The 17,578-nt window shown below is 47.4% G+C and overlaps 1 protein-coding gene across 1 annotated transcript; it reads right to left on the bottom strand.

Annotated features, from left to right (window-relative positions):
• Window positions 1-792: 792 nt before the first annotated feature.
• Window positions 793-15,876, bottom strand: LOC117880449 (beta-microseminoprotein-like). The gene is made up of 4 exons (XM_034776639.1): window positions 15,834-15,876; window positions 3,402-3,501; window positions 2,372-2,471; window positions 793-1,170 (listed from the first exon to the last, which is right to left on the bottom strand). The coding sequence occupies exons 1-4, from the start codon at window positions 15,834-15,836 to the stop codon at window positions 1,041-1,043; spliced, it is 333 nt and encodes a 110-aa protein (XP_034632530.1). The 5' UTR covers window positions 15,837-15,876; the 3' UTR covers window positions 793-1,040.
• Window positions 15,877-17,578: the final 1,702 nt, after the last annotated feature.

Raw genomic sequence — 17,578 nt, 5'->3', positions numbered from 1 at the left:
GGACCTGCGGCCATTCCCAAAGCCTCTTCTAGGCAGCTTTGCTGTCCCAGTCTTAAGCAAAACAAACAGTTCCTCAGCTCAGTCTCGCCTACAGTCCCTGGAGGATTTTTCCCCTCCCAGGGATCTCTGCCAGTCCTGCTTCCTGCAGCTCCCTCACTCTGATTCAGTGTCATATAAAACCTAATCTGGGTCAGCTGATGCAGCACATGAGCACTGGCCCTACTCCCTCATAGAGGCCTTGTCAACCTGTGACAAGAACTATCCCTTTAAATTGTTTGAGCCCTCTCATGGCGCTTACTGTGTTCTGGTTTAGAAGCTGCCAGACCTCAATCAGAGCAGTGTGTATCTAGCTGGGCCTTGCACGTTTCTGTATGGTTAGTAAACATGGTAACTTGGGACCCAAGTGGGCCGAGGTGAGTTCCTCATATTGCCATTTTGTGGGGTAAGCAGCAGTAGACACAACAGTCACATCAGGAGCCCATGTCTCTGGGCTGAAACCCTGGACCTGTTGAAATCAATGGACGTTTTGCGTTGGCGTCACTGGAAGCTGGGTTTCGCCCCTGGTTCTTTTACAGTCAGAGCTGAACCTGACAAACCGTGCAAATGATGTTGTCTGGGGAATTCTAAGTATCATCTTCCAAAGCAGCTCACCAATTATTAAAAGCGTTCCAGGAATGCTGGTGCTCCCCTTGTCACTCCCTGTCCATCTAATAGCAAGGAGGGAGAAGAAGAGACCCCATAATTTCTTCAGAAGGAAAAAACTCAGACATTTTTGATGCTTTACCTGGCTGTTTTATTTAATCATTCATCAGCCAAGATCTCTGGGCAGAATTCAGTTACGATGACAGACCTAGAATTATATAGAAACAACACTGATCTCCAAAATGCAAGAATAAAGAAGGTTACACAGTTGATAGGGAAAGTACAGCATGCTGGTGGCAAATCTTAAAACAGCATCTACAATTACTAGGATCCAAGAAAGGAATAATTCCATGAGTGACTTAAACCTGGAAGGGAGGTTCTTCCAAGGAGGGTATTCCTCAACCCACCATTTCCGTGAACGGACAAGTTTTAGAGGGGTTGTCCTTCTCCACCACCGAGTAGCTGCAGGACTCCTTATGGAAGATGAGTTTACATTTCTTTTCGTCAAAGCCAGCAGGACGAGAAAAGCTAACATTGGGAAGGAAAACAAGCATTGGTATGAGACGTGTCAGGCTAACTCTGACCACAGCTAAACACAATCAATCACTAGGCCATGGGGCAGCTTTCCAGGTGTGTCCTCACTATCTTTGAACTGGCAATTTGTTTTAAACCAAAACCCCCTGTAAATAGAGACAGCCCCTGCCTCAGAGAGTTTACAAGCTCAGTGTGAAGCTACAGATAATCATGGGATAAAACAAATAGAACAAGGAAGTGATATTAGTCAGCAAGATAGACAATGATCCCAGCAAACCAGCTGTCTAGCAAGTGTTGAGCATTTTGTACATCACAGCAGAGAAGAGTTTTACTTCAGTGGGAACTCTAGATGTCCCCCATCACCGTGACATCTGAAAACCTCACAACCGCTAATACTTTGATTTTTCCAACACCCCTGAGAGCTGGGGAAGTGCTACTAGCCTCATCTTATGGCTAGGGAAATGAGGCTCTCAGAGACTTAGGTCCAAACCCTGCAGGGTATTTAGGCTCCTAACGTCCGTTATTTCAATGGAAATTAGGTGCCTTCTTGAGGATCTGGTCCCAGGCAACTTTGCCCAAGGTTACACACGAAATTTGTGTCAGAGCAGTGTATTGAACATGGGTTTCCCAAAGTACTACGCAAGAGTGCTAACTACTGGACCATCCTGCCTCTCTGAAAAATTGAGGTATTACATCCCCTCTGATCATCAAAAATCTGATGGGCATTTTTCACAAAGGGAGCAATACTAGACCCAATTTCAATTAACTCCATTCTTCAAGCTTAAATGCCCCATATCATTTCAGCTGCACAAATTATTTCTCATTACTTCCTTGTGGTTTTAGCCACCTGTGACCATCTTCTACCCCAATGTAAACCAAGGATTTGCCAGTGTCATGAGAAGTTCTAAAAAAGCCATGCAACATACAGCCATGCAACAAGATGAGTGCCCAGCAAGGCTACCTCCAACACCAGGGGGTAAGATGTAAGCTAAGGAGAATGCAGCCATAGGCCTAATGGGTGGTAAAGCCAACAGTCATGATAATGTTAAGAGTGATCAAGTGATTTTCCCCAGGGCTATGACGAAGACCAGGAAAACAGACCTTGGTGGAGTTTGTTTATTCAGAGTATGGATGGCAAGAGCGTCACTGTGGTTTTCACAGTGGAAACGTTGCTACTGGGTTCTGTTGAACTTACGTGGAGCAGCAGCCTATTCCCTCCTCTCCGCAGGTGCAACTGTGGCAGTCCTTAATCCACGTGGCACCATATAGATATTCTTTTCCATCTTGAATACAACCTGCAATATGCAAATAAAACGAAATAAAACCCGACCCTTCACTTAAACTTCAACATCAGACCAACAACTTCAACTGTCTGTGCATGTTGCAAGTAAACTTCAGGCCTCTGCAGGCAGAATGCCATTAATTCCGCTCTTGTGCCCACCTGAATGACATTTCAGCCTCGTTTACTACTTAGAACATAAGAACGGCTATATTGGGTCAGACCAAAGGTCCATCTAACCCAGTAGCCTGTCTTCCAACAGGGGCCAATGCCAGGTGCCCCAGAGGGAATGAACAGAACAGGTAATCAACTGATCCATCCCCTATCATCCATTCCCAGCCTCTGGCAAACAGAGGCTAGGGACACCATCCCTGCTCATCCTAGCTAGTAGCTATTGATGGACCTATCCTCCATGAATTTCTCTATCTTTAAGAGCATGAGCTTGTTTTCTCCATTTTCTGCCCTTCTGGGATGAATCTTTTGTGACAATAAGCAGTAAACTAGCTAGGATCATATCCTGCCATTGTGGTGCATTCAAAACTATCATCAACTCCGATGGGAGTTGTCAAGTGCAAAATGATGGCAGCATCGCTCCATCTCTTCCAAAATCAACGGAAACCCTCTGGAGACCCACAGCTTTGGAAGGAGCACACTGTGGGTTCGTGTCTTTGATTCCTTGGAGATAGAACAGAGTTGGGACACTCCAGCTAGACTGGATGGTGTCACTATGCAGAATTGGAATGCACACAAGCTACTTGCTTGAGCTAAATCCATTAGAAATTGGCCATGTGTGATGCCTTTGTGTACTCCTCTTGCCAGCTACCTGTCACTCTAAAAACATAATTTTGTGGGGTACCCTACATTCCCCTCTTTCATACGCTTCCTGGCTATTCACAGTGGCAGTCAGCTAATATAGAGCAATCCAGAGAGCTGTTTTGGTTCTCACCTTGGGTAGATTTCTGTAGGCTATCTGGTTCAAAAAAACAGTATGCATCACATAGTGTCACCAAGATGCCAATGGCAAGAAGGAAACCCAGGAAGCACTTCTGTAAGAGGGAGATAAGGCCCGTGGCAAGGATTAGGTGGCTTTTCAATGGTTACCAGCTAAAGCTGGTTCATTTCTACAGAATCAAACAAAATCTTGGTAAAAAACAAAATTAAAAAATGAGGCCATTCCAAAGAGGACACACAAATAATAATAATAATTAATAATAATAAAAAACTCAGTAAGCAAGTGATCAGTGTTACTCTGAATGGTCTCCCGGCCCGGACCTCCACTCCCCATTAAAGATGCAGCGCACAAAAAATTGAATCATAACATTTCCCCTTCATTTATAAATCTACAAACACCACAGAAACTGCCACATGGCCTGCAAAACCTGTGCTCATCAAGACCCTGTGAAATTCTGCCTGCCATGAGACCTGTAATTTGCACAGGTACAAACCAGAGCAGAATTTGGCCTCTGTTCATTATCCATCTTTTGCAGAATGCCTAAACATTGGCCAGCTTTCACAACCTCATGAAAATAACAGACTGCTGGAAAAGGATACCACCTCGTATAGCTGAAGATGACTAAAGGGACTAATGGTGGAATTTTCCATTTGTAACTTCTGATTGCATGGCTCTAAATATCTCCAGAATCGGAAAGGCTTTTACAAAGATAACTTTTCCCAAGAATAAAATAACAATAATAAATTAAATAAATTAAATAAATTAATGGAGATATCCCATCTCCTAGAACTGGAAGGGACCTTGAAAGGTCATCGAGTCCAGCCCCCTGCCTTCACTAGCAGGACCAATAATCAAAAGACCCACAGATTTACCTGGGCAGCTCATAGCAAACAAACAGAATTCATTGTCATTTTCATAAAATTATAGCCAGTGTCTTAATCTCATGATGGATTCCTGCAGGTATTCAGTAAAATATACCCACGTTTAGTCAGGTGATTCTCTCGAATGCACCCAGATAGCAAGTTTAAAACAAATAGTGCATGATAGGGCTATCAACTTTGGAAACCTGAATCTTTGATTTACTGTTGCAAAATGTGAGCTTCCAAAGAGGTCAGAACCTGTGGGAAATTTTTTGCAGTGAATTTATACATTGTGTGAAAACAAGTATTTTGCAAGGCCTAATATTGAACAAGTTTAATATATATAAGTCTGTTCTGGGGAGACTTTTGCAGAAATTCCTGAAATTTGTCCGGTTGGTAATAGGAAGTTTTGGCTCGGCAAGGCACTATATAAAGTTTCACTTTGTTTGGCTGGATTGGAAGCTCTCTGACAGTCTCACGCCTAGAGCTCGTTGGGAATGTTCTGATCAAACTGACAATTGTTGACCCCAAAATTTTCTGGGAAAACATATCAGGTTTGATCACTGCTTAATTTGTAATGAAAGAAGTGCTGGGGCTCAAGCAAATTTTTATGCTTGTAGCTGATGGAGCAAGCCCTGAGGTGCTGGGATTATAAACTGCCAAGCCTAGAGGTGCCAAGGCTCAGCCCTGGCAAGCCCCGGCACAAATTAAGCTCTGAGTTTGATGTACTTTGGATAAACCACAGGCACAGTTCTGACAGAAAACGGCTTGATTTCCTGCCAGACTGGTGGATTGCATGGGAGCCCACCTTTCTAGAGTCTGTGGCTCTGGAGTATCCCCAACATGCAGATTGCCCCGGGGCTGAAGATCTCAGGGCTCCCTGCTGCAAAGCAGGAAGCCCTGGGAGCTCTGACTCAAGCTGGGATCAGGATCTCTGCCGTGGAGCTGGGAGCGAGAAACCCTGGGGGCTCAATAGTCACTGATGTGCAACAGGGAAACTGATGAGAATCATGTCTAGGCCTGGGGAGCATGTTTCATTTCAGAAACTTCACCTGCCAGTGTTTCCAAAATGAATATTTTATGGAATTTCTGGTTCACAGGACATTTTTTAATTTGGTTTTGTTCCAATTTAGAATGAAGCCAAATTTTAGCACATTGAAATGTCCCCAAATCAGAAATTCTGAGTTTTGGCCAGTGCTGCTCACACCAGCAATAAGTAAACACCGTTTCTGCTGATGTGCTAGCAGTGTGAGCCCTTCAAGATAAGCTTACATATCTTAGAGATGGGGACAGATGCGGTATAATGACAAGAAAAGTGGCAGCATTCCACTCCTTCGGCTGCTGTGCTGTCTCAAAGACCTCAAAGATTTCACATGAGACATCAGGGCTAGGCATTGCCTCTTTCACAGGGTTGCAGTTGAGTTAAGGGATGGATTGTGGCCTACTGGTTGGAGCATGAAACGGGGGGTGAGGTGTTCTGAAATCCATTGCCAGCTCTTGAACTGAACCATGTCGGTGCTGAGATGCTACAGCAATGAGTGCTATAGAAAAACCTAAGAGAGTTGGACCTAGTGGATGCTGAAGATAAAAAAAAACCTCACGTCTAGAATCCTGCTGAAAAGCTCTTAACCTTCAGGACACAGTCAAAGCTTGAATACTTTATAAACATCTCTACTTTTTTTCAAACTACCTGGAAACCCAGCAGAAGTAACATTTCTGTCCATGTCTGACAGAAGCTGTTTTTCCCTTTCAGCTACTTAGATTGTAACTGTGATGGTGTGTGCGATCCTTTCCACAGGTGACGGGCTTCCCCAGGAATTGCTCATTTTTAGAATGATGTTTCCATCACATGGAATAAATATGCTGCTTCTTCCCACAACCACAATAGCCCTTTTAGGAGTGAGGTCCATAGACAGTCACACTGTGCCGGCTGCACCCAGGCTAACTCAGCTATTATTACTGGTACTGGCAGCTAACTGGGCATCTCCATCCCCACCCCCAAACAGCATCCATGACACTCATATGGGATATGGGAGACCATGTATCAAATACCTGCTCTGGAGCAGAGACGTTAACCCAGGTCTTCCACTTCCCAGGTGAGTCCCCTTACCACCAGGCTCCTGGCAGGTGGGTCTCTCTCACGCTCTCCTGTTTTAAGCTGTCCCACTTGGTATTCATATTTAAATAGTCATTGGAGCAGGGACTGAAACGCAGGTGTCCCCTCTCAGGTGAGTGCCGGCCAGTTCCTCCATGATTCTACGAATCTAGCCCTTTGTTTCTAAATTTCATCTCCTTTACTTAACAAGCATGAAACAGAAACGGAACATTTTCTTTAGGGTTGAACAAATGTTTCATTTGACTTGGGAAAAAAAATTCTCCCATTTCATTTCACCTGAAAAAATTCTTTCAATTTCCCCTCCACTCCCCCCACACGTCCAGCAAACTTGCAAGGGATGGACTGCAAGTCCAAGTTACTTGCAAAGCTCTGCCTTGGTTGCTTGCCCACTTCCTATTCTTTTGTTTCACCTGCAATGTTCTATCGCTCCTGCTGCTGTCTCACAGGTAACAGAGATTTCATAAGAAGCATCCTTGCCAAGACCTCCCTGTTTGCCCCTAATGCTAAGGTTAGCACAATGAGCAGAGGTTGCATGCAGGAATGCAGTTGTACCAGTCACTTCCCACCTGGTGCTGAAAGTTTAGCATTAGGAGAAAACTTGAGATAAAGAAGGGATTATTTCAACAAAGGGTCTGTCTTCAAATGTACTTGTCCCCTCACCTCAGCTTTGTCCCCTAATGCTCTGAAGTAGGAGTTGTTATGCAGTATATTCCGAATGATGCCTAATAACTGCTGTACTGGTGTCCTGTTTCCAGTGAACTGATAATGCCAAGCTAATGTCATGCCAGCCAATGAACTGAGGTTGCTTAGCTGCAATGGGTAGCACTGCTTTGAGGTATAGGGTTTCAAAGCGTGTCTCAGGGTAGTTGGGTGCTCCTTAATCCAAGGCCCTGGGATGTGATAGAGAGGTACCGAACTGAGCCTTGTTGATCATGTCTGCCTTGCATGTGTGTTCCTGCAGCATTGATTTAAATGCCTCAAATACATTCCCAGCATACACCTGGCACAGTCTAAAACCAGGGATGGTTTCTCTTGGGGCAGACTCTTCTTTGGACTGTAGAGTGTAGAGGACACCCTCAGCACAGTACCCCCCAGCTACAGTATCACACCCTTTTAAAGTGTGACCTTTCCTTGTGGGCGTAGCCCAGTGTCTGCTACAGCTGGAGAAGAGTGTTTCCCTCTCCCAGTGTTCATGGTGGTGATAGACTGTCAGACCACTTCCCAACAACCCATTCAGTGAAGACAGGATCTGGAGGGGAAGGGCAGTGCCCTACCCTGTGGATATTGCCACAGATAAGTGAGTCCCAGTCTTGTCTCCCCCACTACTCTTCCTCCCTTTGCACTCTTTGGCCTGGTCTACACTATGACTTTAATTCGGATTTAGCAGCGTTAATTCGAATTAACCCTGCACCTGTCCACACAACGACGCCATTTAATTCGAAATAAAGGGCTCTTTAAATCGATTTCTGTACTCCACCCCGACAGAGTAGCGCCAAAATCGATTTTAGCATTTCGAATAAGGGTTAGTGTGGCCGCAATTCGATGGTATTGGCCTCCGGGAGCTATCCCACAGTGCACCATTGTGACCGCTCTGGACAGCAATCTGAACTCGGATGCACTGGCCAGATAGACAGGAAAAGCCCCGCGAATATTTGAATTTCATTTCCTGTTTGCCCAGCATGGAGAGCACAGGTGATCACAGATGTTGTTGCTCATCAGCACAGGTAACCATGCAGGCCAATAATCGAAAAAGAGCACCAGCATGGACCGTACGGGAGGTACTGGATCTGATCGCTATATGGGGAGAGGATTCAGTGCTAGCAGAACTTCGTTCTAAAAGTCGAAATGCCAAAACTTTTGAAAAAATCTCCAAGGGCATGATGGAGAGAGGTCACAATAGGGACTCAGATCAGTGCCGCGTGAAAGTCAAGGAGCTCAGACAAGCCTATCAAAAAACAAAGGAGGCAAACGGTCGCTCTGGGTCAGAGCCGCGGACATGCCGCTTCTACGCCGAGCTGCATGCAATTCTAGGGGGGGCCGCCACCACTACCCCACCTGTGACCGTGGATTCCGGGTCGGGGATAGTCTCATCAGCTACACCTGAGGATTCTGCGGATGGGGAAGAGGAGGAGGAGGAGGACGAGCTTGCAGAGAGCACCCAGCACTCCGTTCTCCCCAACAGCCAGGATCTTTTTCTCACCCTGACTGAAGTACCCTCCCAACCCTCCCAAGCCAGTATCCAAGACCATGACCCCATGGAAGGGACCTCAGGTGAGTTTACCTTTTAAAATATAAAAATTGTTTTAAAAGCAAGCGTTTTTTAATGATTACTTTGCCCTGAGGACTTGGGATGCATTCGCGGCCAGTACAGCTACTGTAAAAGTCTGTTAACGTGTATGGGGATGGAGCGGAAATCCTCCAGGGACATCTCCATGAAGCTCTCCTGGAGGTACCCCAAAAGCCTTGCCACAAGGTTTCTGGGCGGTGCAGCCTTATTCCGTCCCCCATGGTAGGACACTTGACCACGCCATGCTTGCAGCAAGTAATCTGGTATCATTGCCTGACAAAGCCTGGCAGCATATGGTCCCGGTGTTTGCTGGCATTCAAGCAACATCCGTTCTTTATCTTGCTGTGTAATCCTCAGGAGAGTGATATCGCTCATGGTAACCTGGTTGAAATACGGGAACTTAATTAAGGGGACAGAGGTGGCCGTTCCTACTGGGCTGTTTGCCTGTGACTGAAAAGAAATCCTTCCCTGCAGTTAGCCAAGCGCAGGGGGGGAAATTGGCCCTGAGCTTTTTGCATTTGGCTAGCAGGGATCTTCCCTGTTACCAGCCACGCGGTGGGGGGAGGGGTACAGTGATCATCCCAGAGAATTCATGGCGGGGGGTTAGTTTGGTTCCTGCAGGTATCTTCCCTGATACCAGCCACGCGGTGGGGGGAGGGATAAAGCGATCATCCAGAGAATTGGATGGGGGGGTGGTTAGTTTGTTTTCTGCTGCTGCTGAATGTTAACAGGAAAACCGCAGCACTCAACGGGCTTTGCTTGGTATGTGGGAAAGGAGGGCGCAGAAGCCGAAAGACAACGGCTTACCATGGCCGCATGCAAGCCGAATTCTGTTGCCCGGACCTGTGATCTCTAGCAGCAAAGCCACAGGCACTCAATATTAAGAGGCAAAATGCGACCTTGCACAGAAATCACATGTGCTATGTAATGTGAATAATGTTGGTCACCGTGAAAGAGTATAAGCATTGTTCTGCAAAATGTATCTTTTTAAAAAATTCTCTCTTTTTTTCCCTCCCTACAGCAGCTGCAAATTCTTCAAGCCTCCCTCCTCCATCCCGAAGGCTATCACAGATCAGGCGTCGGAAAAAGAAGACGCGAGACGAGATGTTTGCAGAAATCATGGAATCCACCCGCAGTGACAGAGCTCATCTGAATGAGTGGAAGGACACGGTTTCAAAGTATAGGAAAGAAGCCAGTGAACGTGAGGACAGGAGGGACCAACATGAGGACAGGAGGGACCAACATGAGGACAGGAGGGACCAACGTGAGGAGAGGAGAGACGCTCGAGATGAGAGGTGGCAGCAGAAAGATCAGAGGAGGCAGGATGCAATGCTGGGGCTGCTGCGTGAGCAAACAGACATGCTCCGGCATCTGGTGGAGCTTCAGGAATGGCAGCAAGAAAACAGAGTGCCGCTACAGCCCATGTATAACCCCCCTCCCCACTCCCCATGTTCCATATCCTCCTCACACAGACGTGTAAGAACGTGGGGGGGGGGAGGCTCCATACACCTTCCCATTCCACCCCAGTGGACAGCCCAAGCAAAAGGCTGTCATTTTTTTAACCTTTTTTTAGTGGCCTTTTCCTTCCCACCGATCCTCCTCCCAAACCCCACCCGGGTTCCCTCCCTCTTTTTATAATCTATTAATAAAGAATAAATGATTTTTAAACGATAGTGACTTTATTTGGTTTGAAAGCAAGCTGGGGGAAGGGGGAGGGTGGGTTCCTTACAGAGAATGAGTCAATAAAGGGGGCGGGTTTTCATGAAGGAGAAACAAACAGATATTTCACACTGTAGCCTGGCCAGTCATGAAAATGGTTTTCAAAGCTTCTCTGATGCACAGCGCTTCCTGGTATGCTCTTCTAATCGCCCTGGTGTCTGGCTGCGTGTAATCAGCAGCCAGGCGATTTGCCTCAGCCTTTCACCCCGCCATAAAGGTCTCCCCCTTACTTTCACAGAGATTGTGCGGCACGCAGCAAGCAGAAATAACAATGGGGAGATTGGTTTGGCTGAGGTCTGAGCGAGTCAATAATGATCACCAGCGACCTTTTAAACAGCCAAATGCACATTCTACCACCATTCTGCACTTGCTCAGCCTGTAGTTGAACAGCTCCTGACTCCTGTCCAGGCTGCCTGTGTATGGCTTCATGAGCCATGGTATTAAGGGATAGGCTGGGTCCCCAAGAATAACTATTGGCATTTCAACATCCCCAACGGTTATTTTCTGGTCCGGAAAGTAAGTCCCTTGCTGCAGCCCTTTAAATAGAGTAGTGTTCCTGAAGACGCGAGCGTCATGAACCCTTCCCGGCCAGCCCACGTTGATGTTGGTGAAACGTCCCTTGTGATCCACAAGTGCTTGCAGCACCATTGAAAAGTACCCCTTGCAGTTTATGTACTGGGTACCCTGGTGCTCCGGTGCCAAGATAGGGATATGGGTTCCATCTATCGCCCCACCACAGTTAGGGAATCCCATTGCAGCAAAGCCATCCACTATGACCTGCACATTTCCCAGAGTCACTATCTTTCGTAGCAGCACCTGAGTGATTGCTTTGGCTACTTGCATCACAGCAGCCCCCACAGAAGATTTGCCCACTCCAAATTGATTCCTGACTGACCGGTAGCTGTCTGGCGTTGCAAGCTTCCACAGGGCTATCGCCACGCGCTTCTCAACTGTGAGGGCTGCTCTCATCTTGGTATTCTGGCGTTTCAGGGCAGGGGACAGCAAGTCACAAAGTTCCATGAAAGTGCCCTTATGCATGCGAAAGTTCCGCAGCCACTGGGAATCATCCCACACGTGCAACACTATGCGGTCCCACCAGTCTGTGCTTGTTTCCCTTGCCCAGAATCGGCGTTCCATGGATAGAATCTGCCCCATTAACAACATGATCTCCAAAGCACCGGGGCCCGCGGTTTGACAGAATTCTGTGTCCGTGTCCATGTCCTCATCACGCTTGTCGCTGCGCTGCCACCGCCGCTGCATCCTCACCTCGTTTTTCTGGTCCTGGCTCAGCATAAACTCCACGAGAACGCGCGAGGTGTTTACAATGTTCATGACTGCTGTCTTGAGCTGAGCAGGCTCCATGCTTGCCGTGGTATGGAGTCTGCAGTGTTCACCCAGGAAAAAAGGTGCAAAATGGTTGTCTGCCGTCCGTTGCTTTCATGCAGGGAGGGAAGGAGGGGTGAGGCTGTACCCAGAACCACCTGCGACAATCAGGCACTGGGATCTTTTTGTCCCATCAGGCACTGGGATCTCAACCCAGAATTCCAATGGGCGCGGGAGACTGCGGGAACTATGGGATAGCTATGGGATAGCTACCCACAGTGCAACGCTCCAGAAATCGACGCTAGCCCCGGTACTTGGACGCACACTGCCGAATTAATGTGCTTAGTGTGGCCGCATACATTCGACTTTATACAATCTGTTTCCCAAATTCGAATTATATAAATTCGGATTAATCCCATAGTGTAGACACCCCCTTTCATTCACTTCCTCTACACTGCCACCTACCCTGTTCCTTCACTAACCTCACAAATGCAATTCTAAGATGGCTGCCGCACTGCAGGGTAGGAGCCTCTCAGCCTAATAGTGGATGAGGGAGAACTGACTAGTTAATTTTAGGTGGAACTTTCAGAGATCCTTGGAAAAAACCACTCACAAGAGGTTATTAAGGAGTGGTGGAGGCAGACAACCTAATGAGCTTTAAGATCTCACTAAATGTCTGAGTGGAATTGTACGATGGGGCTGCTTGTAATGGTGGAGGGCAGGGCTCAGCAACCCAAGGGATCCTTTCCAGTTCATGCTTAATGTTCCTAAAATGTCATGCTTCAGGGCTTCAGCTGGTCACCTGCAGGGGTTCAGAAGGGAATCTCCCCGCCCTCCCCCTGCAGTGTATTATGGTGGTGGGGAGAAGAGGTGTTTCTATTTTGGTTTCTCTTTCCTTCCTCTGAAGCATCAGGGCTGGCTATGGCTGAAGATGGGACAATGGACAGGGACGGCCCAGAGCTCTGACTATTCTCTCAGGTGCTTGGCTGACTGGTTCTTGCTCACATGCTCAGGGTCTAACAGTTCCCGAAATCTGGGATGAGGAAGGAATTTTCCCTAGGTCAGATGGGCAGGGACCTTGGGGTTCTTTTCGCCTTCCTCTACAGTATGGGGGACAGGTCCCTTCCTGGGATTCTCTGGGTGTATTTCATATAATATGGGTCCTCAGGCATTGAGCACCTAGGTTTCTTCTGGTCTCTGCCTCTGGCACACAATAGTTTAGTCTCCGGAGTATTATAATATTTTCCTCTGATTCTGGTTGTAGAGCTGGTAAATGCAGCAAAAAAGCTGGCAAACATTAATTGCAGTGTAATGCCCATTGGCAGGAACAAAACAAAACACATGCACACCCCATGTGATGGAATGCACCCCTGTGTTCACATCCTACATGCGATTGTAATCATCTTTGTACAAAGGATGCCTTGTGAGGTATCTTTTGGAAACTCATAATTTGCTAGTCAGAGTTGTCCTGATAAAATATTGGCAACATTGTATGTGAAGTTGTAAGACTGTGTTATTAACAGATGTTCCAAACCCCACAGCCCTGCCCAAACAGAAGTTGGCAGACAGGTCGGTTCTAAACAAAGGAATGTGTGCTCTGCTTATTTCTCATTTAAGCAGTAAACAACGTCATCAAGCAGGAAAGGGAAGACAAAGGAAGTTCCAACAGGTGAAAAAATGATCATGGAATATCCTTCCACATAGACTCTAAGGGTATGTCTACACTGCCCATGTTACAGTGGGGCCGCGGCAGCGCTGTGACATGGGCAGTGTAGTTACACTTTATCGCCGGGAGAGAGAAAAAAAAACCACTCGATGATAAAGCACTGTCTATACTGGCGCTTTTCAGCACTAAAACTTTTATTGTTCAGGAGGGTGTTTTTTCACACCTCTGAAGGACTAAAGTTTTAGCGCTGAAAGTGGCAGTGTAGACACAGCCTTAGGCTCCTAGTCCTCAGCTGGAAATATTTGTCAAGAGGGCGACTGAAGCTATAAACAAGAGGGACATCACATTCACTGCACCTGAAGAGACAAAGGAAGCAGCCATTGGGGGAGGGGTCCTGACCCAAGAGTTTGGTCAGTAATCTACTGGAGCATGTGGTGCGAAGCTTTGTTTGACTCTAATATAGTTTGTTAAATTAGACATTAGTAAACATCTTATCTTTGTTTTCCTTGTAACCATTTCTGACTTTTATGTACTCACTTAAAATCCATCTCCTTGTAGTTAATACACTTGTTTTACTGTTTTATCTAGTCAGAGTGTTTAAACTGAAGTGTCTGAATAACTATTTGAGATAAGGTGGCACACTATTCCCTTTAAGCAGGGGTCTCAAGCACGCTGCGGTCCACCAAGCTCCCTGTGCCCCCCCCACCCCTCCCAGAGCTATTTCCTATGGCCACCAAGCTCACCTCACCCACCGGCCCCGCTCCTCTGCCTACCTCCAGGCACTTTCTGCTGCCAAACAGCTGTTTGGTAGCACTTTCCAGGGGGGAGGGGGGAGGAGCGGGGAGCTGCATGCTTAGGGGAGGAGGTGGAGAAGAGGCGGGGCAGGGGCGGGGATTTGAGGAAGGGGTGGGAAGAAGTGGGGCAGGGGCGGGACCTCATGGAAGGGGTGGAATGGGGGCAGGGCAGGGCTGGCAGTGGTGGGGGGGCTTTTGTACCTTTATATGGAAAGGTATCAGTGATGCGGCCTTCGGGCCAATGTACTAGTCCTCATGTGGCCCTCGTGGTGATTTGAGTTTGAGATCACCACCTTAAAGGAATAATGGACTTAAAATATCTGTGCTGTTCCACAGAGGACTGGGCAATACAAGACATACATTTCTGGGGGGAAAGCTGGGACTTGGGGTGTGTTGGGGTCACCCTGCAGCATAACCAAGGCTGGTGAGAGCGAGAGCGTAACCCAAGTGTGGCTGGCAGGCTGCAGTTACACACTGACACTCCAGGTGTGGCATGCATGCTGGAAGGTTGTTTGTGAGTGGCCCAGGTGGAAGCTACTACTGCAAGGCATTGTAAAGCATCCAAGGGTGCAGGGCAGGGGTAACACGGCCTCCCACTGGTCTGGACTGCACCCTGGTATGTCACAACCCCGCCACAGAGTCCCTAATTAAATGTAGTCAACTGGGTGCTGCTGTGGACAGTCCAGTGTAAACCATTTGCTCAGTGGGCAGCAGCAGTCCAACCAGAGCTAATGGGGTGCTAGACTGTATTAGGAGAGGGATAGAGAATAATATTGAAGATATCTTTACAAAGGCAGGCTATTAACCAAGCAGTAATCGCCCTGCTTTGTCCCCAGCCTCCCTCGTGGAGCTTGGATTCTCACCATATGTAGGTCATACATACACCCCATGGAACCTTCAAGTCTCCTTGCACAGCAAAACGGTAGTAGGGTTCTCCCCATGCAGCCAGCAGACAGGATTTATCCCTTACTGCTGCCCAAAGCATTTGAGTCAAAGCCCTCTCAAGTCAATGGGAGTCTTCTCACTGATTTCAGTGAAATATGGACAGGGCCCTGGTAACTTTCCCTATGGTTGGGATGGATGATACTGTTAAGCAAGTGTGAAATCAAGACTTGAAGCCTCTATCGCTCAAGGGTTGGGGGCGGGGGGGGTTTAAAAAAAGGAAGGGCCTAGCTTGGAGTGAGACTGGAAATGTCCTGAGGTAAAGTTCAGCTATATTTGAGCTGAGGATGACTAAAAAAATGTAGAGTAAGATTCACTTAAAATGGGGAAATGTTCTCCTCTCCTTAACTCTGAAACAGCTGGACAGCTTTGTGCTAAACTCTCTACAATAAACACACAAAATTCAGCTCTGGGCTGAGAGTAAGCAGGGGTGATTTCAGCCAGCAAAGAGAATTTTTCCAAAAGTTATGAGCATGTGAAAACAAGGTTATAATGCAAAAGCCTGATTCAAAACCTTTTAGTCTCTTTGCATACCCCTGGCAGGTAAAATCATCTGGGGTCTGATTTTTTTTTCAAAGTTGCTAAGTACCTGCAATCTTCTATTTATGTCATTTAGAGCTATTGGCACCCAGCACTTCTCAAATCAGGCCCCAAATATCTACTTTAAAATCAGTAGGAATGTGCAGCCACCTTTTAAAGTATGAATCACAACAACTTACCATTCTTGCAAAGTCATTGGTCTCAAAGAAGCAGACAGCCCGTGGGAAGTCTATGTTTGCAATGTATTTATATAAACTTATATACGGTGTGAAAATAAATTGTTTGCAGTGCCAATCCTTGAGCAAACACAATGATGCAAATCGCTCTGATAGAGGTTTCTGTGAATGACTTTACAGAGGTGGACATCATTAAAATGTTTAGCCAATTATCAGTTTCGTTCCGAAATGAAAGGGAAAGACTTTTGTGCACCTGACACGGAGCTAGATGGCAGCTGTGTGGGGTTTTGAGTCAAGTGTTATCAGGACTATCAAGTGATGATAAGGATTCATATCAGACTTTATTGCCAACACTTCCCGGGCCCCAAGGCTTGTATGAAGCACTAACCTTTCAGTCCAAGCAGCAGCAGTTGCATGCAGGAATCCAGTCATACAACGACTATGCGCAAACTGAGCCGAATGGTTAATCCTAGGAAAAGCCTTTGGGGGGGATATTAAGTGGAAAGAAGGATTACCCCACTCTGCAGGGATCACCCCAAACTTTCCTCTTCCTGGTCTGCCTGTAGCCCGGGCCGCACATTCGCAAGGCTGGTATTTCTCAGAGCGCCACAGTCTGGCACGCAGGGAACAGATTCACCTGTGGGCCCAGTGGTGGTATTTCTGTCTCAGGGCTGGTATCAGTGAGAGGGAGAGCCGCTGGAGGAATCCGACTGTTAATGGCAGGGGTATCGTTTGGAAGTGTCTAGCACTGCAAAAGCCACGTGTCCTTTTCAACACTTGAGAACAGCTATGGCTACAGGGGACTTGTCACTAAAGATGAGAATCCCTGCAGAGTTGGGGGGAGGGATAGCTCAGGGGTTTGAGCATTGGCCTACTAAACCCAGCGTTGTAAGTTCAATCCTTGAGGGGGCCATTTAGGGATCTGGGGCAAAAATCTGTCTGGGGCTTGGTCCTGCTTTGAGCAGGGGGTTGGACTAGATGAGCTCCTGAGGTCCCTTCCAACCCTGATATTCTATGATTACAGAGTGGATTCTGCAAGCTCAGTTCACAGGGATTGGCCCTACACCCTCTTCTGTGGCAGAGACCTTCAGCCATTGCAGAACTCAAACTTCCAAGAAATCACCCCCCTTCCTACCCTGTAACAGCTCCCCCTAGTGGGAAGGTGGGTCCTTGTGGAAAAGGGAAGGCCCTTGCGGATGGGGTGGGTCCTTGGAAGCCTGGATACTGTGTATGGAACCTAGCTGTCCCCTTCCTCAAACTCCTCAGAGGGGGCCAATTGGCCATGTTCCCAGGCTTCTAGCTTTGGAAGGCTAGAAGAGTCCATCTTTTGGGAGGCTAAAAGATTCCATCTTTTACTGCAGCCCAATATGACAGGGACAAATTCTGCTGCACAAAGCTTAGCACAGTAGCTAAGGAGCCAAGTCATGTACAAGGTGACTGTCACCCAAGGCAGTGCAGTGCAATGGACCCTGCATGGGACTCAGATCCCGCTCACAGGAGCAAAAGTCTAAATAGCGCCAGGGAGGCAGTGCAGCCTAGAGGGTAGGGCACTGGCCTGGGAGTCAGGAGACCAGGCTTCTATTCCTGCCTTGGCCACTGGCATGCTGGAGAGCTTGGGCAAATTGCGGTGCTTCTTATGCCTCCATTCGCCTTTCCGGCCTGTGTCTGTGTGGCATGTAAGCTCTTTGAGGCAGGGCCTGTCTCTTGCTATGTCTTTGCACAGAGCCTGGCCTGTCTCAGCTGGGGCC

The sequence above is a fragment of the Trachemys scripta genome, chromosome 7 (genome assembly GCF_013100865.1).
Source record: "Trachemys scripta elegans isolate TJP31775 chromosome 7, CAS_Tse_1.0, whole genome shotgun sequence".
NCBI lineage: Eukaryota > Metazoa > Chordata > Testudines > Emydidae > Trachemys > Trachemys scripta.
This window is presented reverse-complemented; position numbering and strand designations above follow the sequence as displayed.

Coding starts and splice junctions, on each gene's coding strand:
- LOC117880449 (XM_034776639.1), bottom strand. Junction 2,472..3,401: donor CCTACAGAAATCTACCCAAG/GTGAGAACCAAA, acceptor TGCATATTGCAG/GTTGTATTCAAGATGGAAAA. Junction 1,171..2,371: donor GGAATAGGCTGCTGCTCCAC/GTAAGTTCAACA, acceptor TCCCAATGTTAG/CTTTTCTCGTCCTGCTGGCT.